Below are 14465 nucleotides of genomic sequence, written 5' to 3'. Positions count from 1 at the left end.
GAAAGTGGGTGTAAGACTGAAGCTGCCCTTCCACCCCCCATGTATGAAGGTGCCTCAGCTACAGGCAGGTTCAACAGCTGACTCCTTTTGCAAAGCAGCTCACCGATCTGTCATGCAGGGCTCAAAGACTCATGCACAGGCAGCCCCTCACATCCAAACACAGCCCCAGGGGCTGTTAACCCCTGCGATATACCCCCACCCAACGTCCTTGCAAGCTCATTTTTCCCTTGTGTCTCTTGCTTGGCCCTGAGCTGCCACCTTTGTTGAGGGGTGACTGACAGAGAGGCAGGTTAAGTGGTGAGTAATAGCTGGGCAGGACAGATGAGAGCGCCAGTGACAGCAAGCAATTAGTTAATGGGCTCCAGGGCCCTCAGACCAATCTCATCAAGTGACCATGAGCTGAGAGGGGAACATGACAGGCCAAGCGAATAGAAACAAGAGCCAAAGGAGGAACGCAGGAATAGGGGGAAGGGGGAATTAAGGGAGGCAATGAAAAAAACTGAAAACCCACGGAGAAGATGTAGTTCTCACAAGCATAATACTTAGCTGGAGACCTGAAAGGCTCAGTGTTGCTGCTGAAGAGAAAAACAAAATCCCTTTATCTACCTCCACACCCTTCCAATACAGAATGATGTCAAATCAATTTACTGCCTTTCCTCTCACAATTAATCAAGCTTCTTCCATTGCTCAACCTTTGGTAGAGCTGTGCATCGTGTCACATGCAGCATAAAAAGAGAGAGCAGCATAGCAGGAGATGGAGGCGGCTGCTCAGATTTATGCTGCTTGTGATTAGTAAGAGATGGGTGGCTCCTGGCCAAAGTAGCTCATAGTCACAAGACTTATAACCACACAGAGTTGCGTAAGACGGGTGAGATTCCTTGCAAACGTTCCTTGTTTTGCATGGAAAGACTCTGGAGCATTGTTATGGATGGAGCTCATCGAGATGGCTAAGGGAAGGAGTCTTTCAAACGAGGCAGAGGTCATTAGTAACCATGTGAAATGAGGCTTTTCAGACTGACCATGCTTCTGAAACCAGCATTTGCAAATTGAAAGTGGCTCAAAAGGAGATCGACATTTCACAGGGTCCCAGAGATGTGTTTCCACTTCCCTGCTGGAGAAGGCTACACCAGGAGTTGGCTGATTGGGCAGAGGTGTCCACCTTTTGCTGCACAGCCCCCATTCCCTTTCCAAGAAAGCCACCAAATCCCAGATCTGTGACTCATGGCAGGAACTGTTGATGAACATCAGACTCTTAGGATACCAGCAAGTTCAAGGCAGTTTGTGTTTCATTGCCACCCTGGAGGTGGCAGCCACCCAACCAACTTACTCTTTGGGGGGCGTCAAGTCATCAGGTCGTGTCTCAAAGAACTGGAGAACCTCCTCACATTGGGAGATGTAGGGAGGCAGCTGGATCAGAGCCTGTGGATGAGACAGAGACACTGGTGATGGGAAGCATCAAGACTGTGCAAGGAAACAAATGAGGACAGGCCCTCATAGCGCAGGGGTCTGGAACATGGCACCAAGCCTGGCACCCACACAGTCCCCGGCACACAGGAGTGCAGAGCCAGGCAGGGGAGAGCTACAGCAAACACACACCAGAGTGGGGGAAGGCCCAGACAGCCCCCAGTTACATCCATCACACCACCCCAGCTGCAACTGAAGTCTAAAGGAGAATAAGCAGAGAACTCCAGGCCCCGCTTAGCCCAGCTGCAGCCTTTTGGACAGCTGTGCCCTTGCACGGTAAGAGCCACAGGGATGTCCATCCCAGCATCTTTCCAGCCATGGCAGGGCTCAGTTTCCCAGCTGTACTGTGGGCATGAAGCTATCATCCTTGGGAAAGGCTGGGCAGTTATGTGTGGCAGACTCTCAGTGCCATCAGCCCTGAACAGCACATCCCAAAAATGCTCCACTGGGCAACAGCAGCTTGGGAAGAGGCAGGGAGAGAAGCAACATGAGGCAAAAGTGTCTACACCAGCTCATCAGGGCAAGGGCTTGAAGGCTGCTACATGCATTGTGGAATGGCAGGAGCTGTCAGATACATCTGCTTTCCTCCTTTCCCTTCGAGGAAGCCTTTTGCAAAAAGACAGTGGGACTTGTAGAGTGAGAGTGCGCATGTCTCTGGGAGCTGGGGGCAGAGTCTGGGACAGCAATATTTGCCTTGGACCAGAGCTCTTGTAGATGCTTTTCAACAGGGGCTGCAGCGAGGGCTAGGCAGGGAAGGTGGGATGGGCAGCTGCTTGACAGAGAGCCCTGCCCTGCTCTCTGCTCGTGGTAAGGAACGAGGCCATGGGTAACTGCAACTGCAAAAAGTGAAAAAGACATGCAATTGAAGAAGGATGATCTGAACTCAGGGAGCAGTGCTGCAGCCTGACGTGGAGTAGATGATTGACCAATTTTCTATATAATCCCCCCTCCCCTCCATTTGTTGTCACAGCCATCTCATGACAGCAGTGTGAGCAGACCAATCCTCCACTCATTTCAGTATCAGAGACAAAGCCACATCCTGCAAAGGCCTGGGGTTACCACACAGATCAGATGTGGCTCCACACTGACCTAATTGCTGGCCCCCAAAAGCCTTTCCAGCCATTCAGCACACAGTCCTTCGTTGCCAGCATAGCAGACAGTCAGACCACTAATCATGGGCCAGCTGTGATCAGGATCATGTGAAAGACAGGGAAGAGAAACCCACTAACTCCACAGCTTTTGGGTCCAGGGAAGGGCTATTCAAAGACCAAGTTTTGCATGGATGCCATTCCCTGTGGGTACCACTCCCCAGTTCCAAGCATCCTGTGATCTACACAATTTCCCCTGGGCCAAAATCACTCTGATTTTGTGGCCTGGAGAAGGCTCTATGTCCTCCAGTAGGAGGGGATGATCACAGAAAACACCCTCTGTCAGGAGGGCAAAAGGCAAGACCCACAGCTCATTCCTCAGGCTGTCTTGAAGGAAATCCACCTGGAGCCAACTCAGCTGGCACAGCAGTGGCTGAGTCAAGCAGGCCACCCTAATGTCTACCTGGCCAAAGTCTACATTAGCTATGGCCACCAAATCAAAAATAGTGGCACAAATAGTGTGACATCTGTCCCACCTCTGGCTCTGCCACCCAAAGGAGTGAAGTGGGGAGAGCCATCAGCACATAGCTTCAGCCCATGGTGTTGGAGCCACAGCAAGTCACCTCACCTGCCCCACTGCCTGCAAGCCTGAGGAGAAAGGTCACTTACCAAAGAAAGACAAGTCTTATTGCATTGAAATCCATTTTCCAGGGAGTGAGACAGGATTATTTTCTAAAAACATTGCTGCTAGAAGTGCACCCAGTCTCATTGGGGTAGGGCATCACAACTCCATCATCAACCCTCTAACACTTTCTCAAAATCCTTTAGACAGGAGAAAGGCAGTTCCCACATCAGGGGAAAGACCAACAGATGTAGAACACAAAGAGAATAAACCAGAGAAATGTGAAAAATTTCAGGCCTCTGCATCCCCTCCTTGTCATTCCTAACATCGTTTGAAGTCTCATTCAGTGACTGGTTGCTCTTATGAGTTGCTCTGATTCTTTTGCTGCTTTTCTTTCAACTTACCTTAAATTGACATTTTTCTCAGTACAGCCAGACCTGGAACAAAGCCCTTCAGCAAGAGCACTGCCTTATGAAAGCAGAGGTTCTCTTCCTTGCTCCTCTCACTTACTTCCACCCCAAATCTCACCAACCTTCTTTCCAGGGCTCTTCCAGAGAACAAAGATGCCCTACTTCTTTCACAGGACTCAACAAGAAAGCAAAAACTTTCTTACACAGTTTTCTGTGGGAACTTGTTTGTAACATATTCACCTAACCCTCAATTCCCATTCAGCAGGGCCAAGCTGAAGATTTTTCTTCTGCACCACCACCCTCCAGGTACATACAATGTCCACCTCCAACGATAAACACAGCAGTAAGAGTGTGCAGGGATCCTGTGGCTGGATTTGCAGCATGGTATGCCCAGGTGGAACATCTCTCTGCTCCTGCTGACTCCTTGCTCATTCCACATCTCTGCACCCTTCGGTCCCACACCCACCTTCAGCTCAGCAGCTTTATGGTTAAGTAGCAGCAACTGGAAGGACAGGCACAGTGTGCACGTTATTACTTAGTAATGCATTAACCGGAGGAGGAGAGAGCAGCTCTCTAAGTGGGTCATATAACATCACCCATTATGTTCCAGTTGTTAAGTCAAATGGATTCTTTATGTCTATGCCATTAATGGCATTATTCTGAAATATACAGCTGCAGCATCTTACCACTTAGGGATTTTTTTCTTCCCCAAAATTAAATTTACGGTTGCGTGTGTATGTATGTAGCTGGCACATTTAGTGACCCAAGAAGACAGGGGGCTGATCACATCTGGCTGGAGTCAAGCGGTTACTTGCACCATCAGCTTCCCCCACACTCTTTGGAGCACATAGGTCCAAGCATACCTTGCACTAAATCTCCATCACTCTGCTCTCATCTGCTATTCTGGTTCACAGTGGCTTTCACCCACAGCCCCACTGCAGAGCTGTCAGACTCGTTTACTAATTCACCTTTATCCTTGTACTTGTTATTTAAGCCATGACATCCCTCTCACAGGTCTGGCTGAGTCCCAAAATCCAGAGTTTTCCCCACTATGCAAAGACCTAGGCCACAGTTACTGCTACACCTCCCGCACCTAAGGAATGTGATGGACGTTTCACCATTTCCTCATCAACTCCCTTGGGTTCTGTGGTCTTTGGATATGTTATTAACAGCATTCACACTGGATTTTAGAAGTACTGGACCTACCTTCAGACCATTTCATGGCTGCTGCAAGTACAAGTGCACTTCTTTGACATGATGAGATGTGGCATACTTCATTTTTGTGAAAATAATTTTTTGTGGTCTTCAGTATTTTATTTTTCCCAGAAGAAAATGCCCTAACACCATAATTTGCCTTATACTGAAGCCCAGTCTTATATCCTTCAAGAGTATGGAGCAAATTGTCTCAGACTTAATCAAGGAAAGGACATAATCAACTGTATTTTGGCTCTATGATAAGATGATCTCTGCTGGCTTCCAATAACCCTCTGCAGATACAAGGCATTTTATCCCTGCACAAGTAATGGTTTTGCATAACCAGTAACAGGAGTTTATGTCCCATTTTATGACCATCCCACTAAGAAAGTGCTGTCTTGTACATAAAACAGCAGGTCTGTGTTCCAAGAGATGGGCAAGGAAAGGCTCCCTAAAGAACTAAATCCTTCAAGCCTAGTCCTACACACCATCATTTCACTCCAAACCACCTACCAGACAGGACACAGCCAGGCAGACAGGTCCTTCCCAGCCTAGCTGGAAAACTGGTTCTGGTTTGCAGCTTGAGAAAGAAGAAGAGAAAGGGAAAGTGCAGCAACAGAGTGCAAGCTGGTGTACAGCTGTGCCACCTCGCACCCTGCAAGGCCAGGCCTCCAAGCCCTCAGTGTTGATCACATGGAGTGAAAAGAGAATCAGTGGGTGAGTTTTCATCACAGAAAGGGTTTGGTAGCAGGCCATAGCCCACACTCCCTGTTTTCCCAGCACTGGCATCCCATTATATACTATCAACCAGGATCGAGCCTGATCAAGGTGGTTCGTCTTTGGTTGACACTAGAAACGTCCCCTTACCTTGCAGTATTCATCAATAGGTATCAGCCGCTTGACCGCAACATCACGGATGTGACTTCGGCGGAAGAGGATCTTTCCTGTAACAGGAGAGACGGAGGGAGAAGAGCGGGTCAGCACAACACCCAGGAAGACTCTCTTTTGAATCACTCTGTCAGGACCTATTCCCTGTGCATCTTGTTCTCACCAAAAGCACCATACCTATAGAGAAGCATGTTCCCTCCCCTAGATTAAATACCTTATTAGAATAAACTACATTTGAAGTGGCAAGAATGTTCAAGGAGAGAGAAGAGGAAACAATTACCAGCAAACTGCACCCCCATCTTCTCTCACCAATGTGGCGATGATGGAGAGGCAGCCCCTGTCAATGCATGTGCCTGATACCTTACAGTCTGCTGGCATGCAAGTTCTGGGTGGACAAGTCCACTGGCAAACACCAGTGCTTGCCCAAGACGTGGACACCCGTGTGACTGCCGGCGCAGGTGGGACCCTTCTTGCAGGCTCCAGGCTTGGTCGGGGCATCCAGGTCTAGTGTGGGGAGCTCAGTGTTGGGACTGCAGCTCTGAGTCAGACCTATAGGATTTTCCTTCCTGTCTGGGGTTTATTTTTGTTCTGCATTAATGGGATCCTCTTGGCACTCCATTTCCTCCCCTCTGGCTTGTGGTACAGGCCTCTTTCCTTTGAAGTCTAATGAGCCCTAAATGCTTCAAGCTGCTTTCACAGAGAACGGCTTCTCTGGCATTTAATGAGACAAAAGCCATTAGCAGACAGTGAAACATACACATAGAGACTTGGTGATCAAAAGGACTAGTACGTGGTAGGATTTCAGATCTGACTTCCCAAAGCACCAGGAACTGGCACTGCTTTGCAATACAAACATGTGGAAAATTGTGTTTTGGGGGGGTGGGTGATAATGAAATTCCCTCAAGTTCCTCCTGACAACTCCCATAGAGCAGGAAAGTCTCTCTTTTTGTCCCTACTTGGGTTTCCAGTCTCACCACCAAACCCAGGGAGAGCAACTGATGTGTCTGTGCAACCCCTTCACTTATCAGAGAGGCCACCATGGGGCAATCCAGAAGCCAAACTCCTCTCACAACCAAGTATCAACACCCCCTCTTTGCAAGCAACGTGAGAACAGAGAAAAGCACTCTGGAGAATCACACAGCCCTTCGCTGCACCATGTCTAGCTTCAACCCCCACAGCAAGCCCTTGCAGGAGCTGCAGCATTGCCACAACTGGACACTGGATGCTATTAAGCTACTTAAGAACAAGATGTAGTAAAATGGACACACGCTTATCACTGTTTTAAAACCAGGGCTGGGTCACCCCCCCACTTCTCCCTGACTTGTTCAGGATCTGGAACATGCATGACTTGTACAGCTTGCCAATACATTTTTTAAGCAGAGATGACTAAGCCAACCCAACTTTAGCTTGCAAGGAGCATGAATGAGAACTTTATGGAGGAGTCAAATCTGCTGCTAGACTCAGTTAATGCAGAATGCCTTCAAAACTGGACTGTCCAAGGGAGACACAGCAACCACACTCAGTACTAGCTCTATACTTGCCCTCCAGTGAAATGCATAGGGTCAGACCAGCTCATACCAGAAGAATTGCTTCTCATTTGTCCTGCTGTCAGCAAGGGGCTGAAACATTCATGTTGGGAAACGCTCTGCTCTGAAATGCATTCCTTCTCACAGCCTGCCAGAGCCAAGTCTGGCAGTCTTTACGATACAGTGAAAAAAAGAATACCCCTCTATTCAATCTGTCTTTTAGATTTTGAGGGTGAATAGCCTGGGAACACAGAAGTTGTCTGGAAAGACTGGGAGCAACAACCAGGTCAGAGCTCCTCTCCTTGCCTACAGTAATTATTTTCCATCAGACAAGCAAATGATCAACAGCTTCCCTTCTCATCACCGATCATGAAGTATTTGCTGCATAGGTTTCTATTTGAATGATGATTTTTAAAAAGATGAATGGATCACAACAGTTCTGTTGGCAATTATAAGGAATAGCTGTTTTGATTTTATGTCTGCCAAAATGAAATCACTGATGGGTGCGTACATTATAAATGTCTGAAATAATAAGCTCTGGGTGTGGGAATATAGAATCATAGAATGGTTTGGGTTGGAAGGGACCTTAAAAATCATGTAGTTCTACCCCCCTGCCATGGGCAGGGACACCTTCCACTAGCCCAGGTTGCTCACAGCCCCGTCCAACCTGGCCTTGAACCCTGCCAGGGAGGGGGCAGCCACAGCTTCTCTGGGCAGCCTGTGCCAGTGTCTCACCACCCTCACAGGGAAGAATTTCTTCCTAATACTGACCTAAATCTACACTCTTTCAGGTTAAAACTGTTACCCCTCTTCATAACCCTACACTCCCTGATAAAGAGTCACTCACCATCTTTCCTGTAGCCCCCTTTAAGTACTGGAAAGCCCCTATAAGTTCTCCCCAGAGCCTTCTCTTCTCCAGGCTGAACAACCCCAGCTCTCTCAGCCTGTCCTCACAGGGGAGGTGCTCCAGCCCCTGATCATCTTCATGGCCTCCTCTGGACCCACTCAAGCACATCCATGTCCTTCTTGTGTTGGGGCCCCAGAGCTGGACACAGCACTGCAGGGGGGGGTTTCAGGAGAGCAGGGTAATGGGGGAGAATCACTTCCTTTCTCTTCATGCAGGCCAGGATATAGTTGACATGTTTAAATGTTTAACAAACTATGCTAGTGAATAATAATAAAAAGAACATAGTTTGGGGGAATAAATACAACACAACAACTGAAGTGATCTTAAATTAGCCCAGGCACAGAGCATATGAATCAGCAGGAAATCTAGCTGCTATTGCTCTAGATCTAGTATTTTTCTGCAAGGAAGTTTATTTTCTAACAAAAAGCTGGTTTTTAATCAAAATGCCTAATTAACATAATTGCAGACCCTTCAGTGCTGCCAAATACAGCTATATAAATCCTTGACTTGAAAGGCAGGAGAGTGCAGGAAACCACTTCCCTCCTGGAAGGGAAAGATGGGCAACTTGCTGGGTCACTAGGACACAACATTTTCCTGGGCATGTTCTCCTTAGAACATATCTGCAAATGGGAATAAGAGTGCTGCCCACTAGGACATTTCACATGGCCAAAGACCATAGAATCATAGAATGGTTTGGGTTGGAAGGGACCTCAAAGATTGTCTAATAATGCAAGAGAAATGCATGACATTATTAATCTAATATCTGCACTCCAGACTGCTGTAGCTCCAGGGGACACAGTGAAGGCGATGGTGCCCATCACCCACACCTCATTCTAAGGGCTCTCTGCTTTACACATTTTTGGCTGCCTCCAGGAGCTTGTATTGACTCTCAGCCTGGTACTGCCCTGCTGAACATCCAGGCAGATTCTCTTCCTCCTGCCCACAGCAGATACTCCATGCTGAAGGGGAGGAGAAGGCTCAGGATTAGCTCCTCTAGATCCTAAAGGAAACACACACCAAAGAAATGGGGAGATGGTCAAGGCAAGAGGAAAGTTAATTCTGATGACTGTGTTGGATAATTGCTGTCCTGGCCTTTTCCATGGAGCAGCCTGACACACAGGTACTGTGCAGAGAAGGGTTTGGCTGCTGGCCCAGCTTTGGCACAGTGTAATCTAGTGCCAGGCAAAGGCAAGCCATGCAGAACAGTGAGGAGAAACATCCACAAAGAAAGATGCCAGCAGAAAAGAGGGGAAAGTCTCTGGGGTTTGATTTTCCACAGTAAGGTTTCCCAGTTAGCTGAGCTGTTCATTCAGTAAATCTGCAGCATGAGAGATGCAGAACGACAGCAAAGGGGAAGCAATCTCAGCTGCCTTAGTGCTATCTAGCAAGAGCAAGGACAGCCCTGATGGACTTTGGATCCTCGACTCCTAGATGCCTGCAAACTCAGCAAAATTCACTCCAATATAAGAAAAATAACTACCAGCTCTACTTTAAGAGCATCCTCAGGTGAGACTCATTTTACTCCTAATAGCCCTCAGCCTCGGCATCAGGAATACCAAGGGGAAGACATGTGAAGGAAGGCAATTCTGCATATTTCGCTGATTATTGGGGTTTTCCATCAGCTGGTAAGGTCAGTGCTGCTGCAGGCTCAATTTCACCAGCTTCTCACTCTTGCCGCAACTCAAGCAACTCAGAAATGATTAGATTTTCTTATTTACATACATAATGATATGCATGAGCAATCAGAGCAATGAGTCTCCCTCCCTGCTAACACAAGAAAGTCACTGCACAAAGAAGTGCAGTAAAATACCCCGTCCTTTATACACACAAACAAAGCTATAAATAGACTGAACATTTATCACCTGGGAATGCGTCAAGTAAGTTGATTCTGGAAAAAGAAGACAGAGATAAAACACTGCTACAGAATGGCTGCCCTGGCCTGTATTCCTGAGTAAGAAATACCCACATCCCAGGACATGCTGTCTGCTTTTTCTGGATCTCGAAAACCCAGTAATATCTACAGGAAAAAAGCAGTGCCTCTGAGAAGGACAATAGCTCTGAAGACACTCTGTGTACAAGTTACAATTTAGAAAGTGTTCTTTCTTCAGTAGAACATAAACCACTTTATTCCAGTGAATATATTTATTATACATTACATTAATATAACTGTAGATGCACCAAAGCACTGCATGCTATGCATTTGATACCCTCCTTTCACAGCAGAAGACGGCATTTTGCATGCATTTTCTCTTTAAGGATAACCTGGCAGTATTATTATTCTCCATCAGCATTTTGACTGGAGAAATCTGACCAACACAACCCATCCTTTAAAGTTAGAGGCAATAAAACCAAAAGGAAAGAACTAAAACATATGAAACTCCTTAAAAATCAAAGCAAATTAAGTCTCTGCACTGATCTTCAGTGCAAAAGTGGGTGAATGTTTACTGTCTACATATCTAGCTATACCTGAAATTACGTTTCATACACTCACTGGGTGGTTACAGATGTTGGGGGAATTAAGCAATGCAGAACAGATTATTATTGTAAGGTTGCCTTGGAGTCACAAGGATTAGTTTAATTTAAATAAAAGTAAGACGTCATAAATATGTACAACAACAGAACATCAGAGTCAAAATTTAATTTTATCACCCCAAAATAATAAAAGTATCCAGCTTTTTATGCAGTGCTTTCCAGAAATCATTGGGTGCTTTATACAGAATACGAAAGCAGCTAGGGCAGGTGGAGGACCTTCACTGCAGTGCTGTCCAGGAGAATACCCCAGGAATGTCCCAGGAGAGGGGCAGGACATGAGCAGCAGCCCTCGGTAGAGGATTCACCAAGGGGAGGAAATCCCAAGGGCAAGCAATGCTAATTCTTGCCCTGCTGCTCTTCCGCAGCCCCACCCCAGCCCCATGAAGGAGAAGGACCATGCCCTTCCTGTGCCATACACGGCGCTGAGATGATGCCTGGGCTACAACCAAAGCCAGCTGTGCTCATCAAAGACCGCTTCTGAGCAACTGAGGTTTTTACCTACCCAAAGAAAAGATAAATTCAAGCGTAACAAAGCAGCAGAAGCCACATCTCCATTTTCCCTTGCTGACTTGAGCATTTGTTTACTTGTTTTATCTCCTTGTTTACCCTGGTTTGTTTTTACAGCCATGCAAATACCAGTACCAGTACAGGCGCTTCAGCACTGGCGGCACCAGCTGGTTCTCAGAGAGGGACTGGGGAGGGAGGAAACCTGACAAAAAGATCTTAACCTACCACAAAGCCAATGTCTGACCACATCTGAAGGCCTTCTGAGTCAGCAGCAATCGTCCTGTCTCCCCAGCTGGGCAGCAGCAGGGCAGAGGCAGGGAGACTTTACAAGCAGCCTTGCAGGCAACTATGGGCACTCCTGCCTGCTTTGTCCTTCCCCTGTCTGACTTTTTCCCTCCCTCCCCTTTTGACCAGCCTGGCACCATCTGCTCAGCTCTGACGCTCGAATTGTCCCAGTGCTTCCATTTCTCCTCCTTTACTGCCCTGAGCTCTGGGCTGATGTCAGGGAGCCAGTGGTGTTCTTCACCCTGCTGGGAGAGAAACCTGGAAAACCACAGTAGAGCACCTTGATGCTGTTTTGAGACTCCATCAGCCAGTGGATATAGCTCACAACCTCCTGAGATGTGAAGGTCCCCAGTTACAAAGCTGTATGTCCCACCAATGCAGCTACACTCCTCCTGTCTTCCCTTTTTCCACAGGCACACTGCTCTCCCTCCACCACTGCTACTTATTTCCATCCATCATGGCCAGATGCCCACCACACACCAGCATGAGTTCATCCAACATGATGAATAGGCAGCAAATCCATCCAGTGTGTCCCTGTGAACCTCAGGCCAGTCAGCACTGTTCCACAGCCTCTGTTGTTCCAACTGTCCCATACTGTGCCTCACCCTAGGGAGAGTTTTCCTGTAAACACTGACATACCATGGCATGGTTTCTTTCAACCACTGGTATGGTTTCCTTCAAATCCCTCCTTAAAACCTTCCTTTGCCACCATTCCAGCATGCCTGTCCCCCGCAAAACCCCACTGTGACAGTCCCTTCATTCATATAGTCTGGCCTGGAATCAAGAGGACAAACTGCTGGCTTTTGCTTCCAATCCACCAGCTGGAGCTGAGGTTGCCCTTCTGCAGTTAAGCTGCACATCACTGGGCTCAGGGCTTCAACAGCAGAAATAACATTGGTGTGCTGCCTCATATCCAACTGGGAAGGAGAAGGAGGCTGGTGCCCACCACCGACTGCAAGTCATCCCTGGGGGGCATGAACTCCATCCTTCAATGCAGCAGAGCTGGCACCAACCAGGGAAGCTCCACTGAAGATACTCTGTCTGCCCACAAAAACTCCTCTGGTGCCAGAAAGGTTCTGCTTCCCAGGAAGAACCCCCTTTGCAGCTAATCAAGGCTGCTTTGCTTTAGAGGAGGGGGTGGCTGCAAAGCAATGAGGCTCAGCCATTCATCAAGGACTGAAAAGTGTCAGAGGAGAGCTTGGGGAAAGGGCTGATAAGGACTTCTGGTCTCCAGCAGTGTGAGATAGAGCAGGCAGGCCACAAGAGGAGTTAATCTCTCCAAACAAACAGGTAGGGAAAACAGGGCTCTGCAAATTATTCCCTCCTGTGGGAATTCTTCAGGCAGATCTGAAGTTACACTGGGGAGCAAGGAGCCAAAAAACGGAGGCAGAGGGATTTCAACCAGCAAAATGGTTGAGGCTCCTCTTAAGCCAAAGGCTGTTACTGGATCTCCAGCAAGCTGGAGGGGCAGAGAACCCAAAACACACCACCCTGCTGATCACAGCCGCTGACCAAGCCAGGTATCTGAAGAGTGGAAAACCAGCTGTGCCTCTTGCTTTATCCTGAAGGACTACCCCCACTCTCCCCCCTGCCCCATTGCCTCGGAAAGAATTCACTTCTCTGCACCTTTCAAATCACATCCAGATTTTCCCTGGCACAGGTTCCAAACTTCAAAAAAAAGGCAGCCCCAAATATACATATAATTAATCCCAGCCCATAGAGCAGCCAGCTACGTGGGCTATTCCGAGGATGGAGAAGCAGGCGTGGGAGACAACATTTCCAGGAGCCCTGCACTTAGCATCTGTTTGGCAAAGTCCTGTGCTGTGCACATATCCTGGCAAAAAGGAGGGACCAGCAAAGTGCCTCTGGGGCTGTCCTGGGTATAGCATAAGCATGGAGTCCTAGGTGTCTGTGAAATTAAGACGAATTAAACAGTGCCCCTGTGAAGACAGTCCCTTACACTTGTGGTTTGAGAACCTGGTGGAAGAGTAGTAAAAGGCCATTGCTTCTATGGCCTACAGTGTCATGGAACAGAGGAAAACATAAGGTAGTTTGTTTAAAGACATCTCAGAGGTCAGAAGCAGAGCAACTGCTCCAGCACAGCACTCTGCCTGGGGTAATACTGTCTGCACATCAGCAGGGTTAGCTGAAACCCCGCAGAAAAGACAAACGTACTGATTACAGGCTGCAAGCTAGTCTGGGACTGTCTACCCAACAGTGCTACAGCACAGAAGCCCATCTTGCTAGAGCAGAAAACAGTAATTGGGACCCTTACGCCATCTCCAGCTCTGGTGAAGACACAATGGGACTGTGGAAAGTCAGGTACTGTAGCTGGAAAATGGATGAGTTGTCTTTCACCTCCTTCACACAGGGCCTTTGTGGGGAGCTGTTAGCATCCCCACAGTTGTTCTGAGAGAAAAGCCCCAAAATTTGTGAGTATGGCCATGGCAAGCAGGTTAGCAAGCTGGGAAGGGAGTAGAAAGGAGGCATAATTCTGCTTTTTAAAACGATCTCACTGAACCCCCTTTCTCCTCCTCCCTTCTTGGGAGCTCGCTATTGTCTGTAGCTAAAGCTTCCTAAAAAGCAATTTTACAGCCAAAGTTAGCTCAGCCTCAGGCAACCCCTCCTTGCTGAGGCTCACGTTTCCAGTGAAGCAGACCGGCCAGGATCTGCTCCAGGCACTCGGGCTGTACAAAGTTTGGAAGGCTCCACTCTCCTTATAAAAGCTGTTTCCTGAAAGATCTGGCACAGCCCTTACACAGCGGGCCCAACTTAGCTCATTTGTTTTCTTAGTTCATTCTTTCCTGGGGTCTCCATACCACCATCTCCCAGCCAACACACATGTAACCCTTAGTGTGGAGTCCTGCAGGCGAGGACAGAGCTGCCCAGCACAACGTCCCCAGGGCTGGGCAGTGACAGGTCTCTCCTCTCTCGCCAGCTGCTCCTGACTCTGCTCCAGGGACCGCAGTCCGTGCCATGCACGGGCTGGGTGCTGCCAGAGCTGTTTTGAGGGGCCATCCTCAGCACCACCTGAAGCTAGGC

At 48.1% G+C, this 14465-nt stretch overlaps 1 protein-coding gene across 3 annotated transcripts in view; it reads right to left on the bottom strand.

Annotated features, from left to right (window-relative positions):
- SH3PXD2B (SH3 and PX domains 2B) overlaps window positions 1-14465 on the bottom strand; it is a 79014-nt gene that overhangs the window by 28120 nt on the left and 36429 nt on the right. For all 3 annotated transcript variants that reach the window (XM_074915848.1, XM_074915849.1, XM_074915850.1), the window contains 2 exons: window positions 5646-5722; window positions 1328-1419 (listed from right to left, as the gene is read on the bottom strand). In XM_074915848.1, the coding sequence (XP_074771949.1) occupies window positions 1328-1419; window positions 5646-5722 (169 nt within the window). The remainder of the gene's footprint in view (window positions 1-1327; window positions 1420-5645; window positions 5723-14465) is intronic.

The sequence above is a fragment of the Athene noctua genome, chromosome 12 (genome assembly GCF_965140245.1).
Source record: "Athene noctua chromosome 12, bAthNoc1.hap1.1, whole genome shotgun sequence".
Classification (NCBI taxonomy): Eukaryota; Metazoa; Chordata; class Aves; order Strigiformes; family Strigidae; genus Athene; species Athene noctua.
The sequence above is the reverse complement of the archived record's forward strand: the minus strand, read 5'-3'. Positions and strand labels throughout refer to the sequence as shown.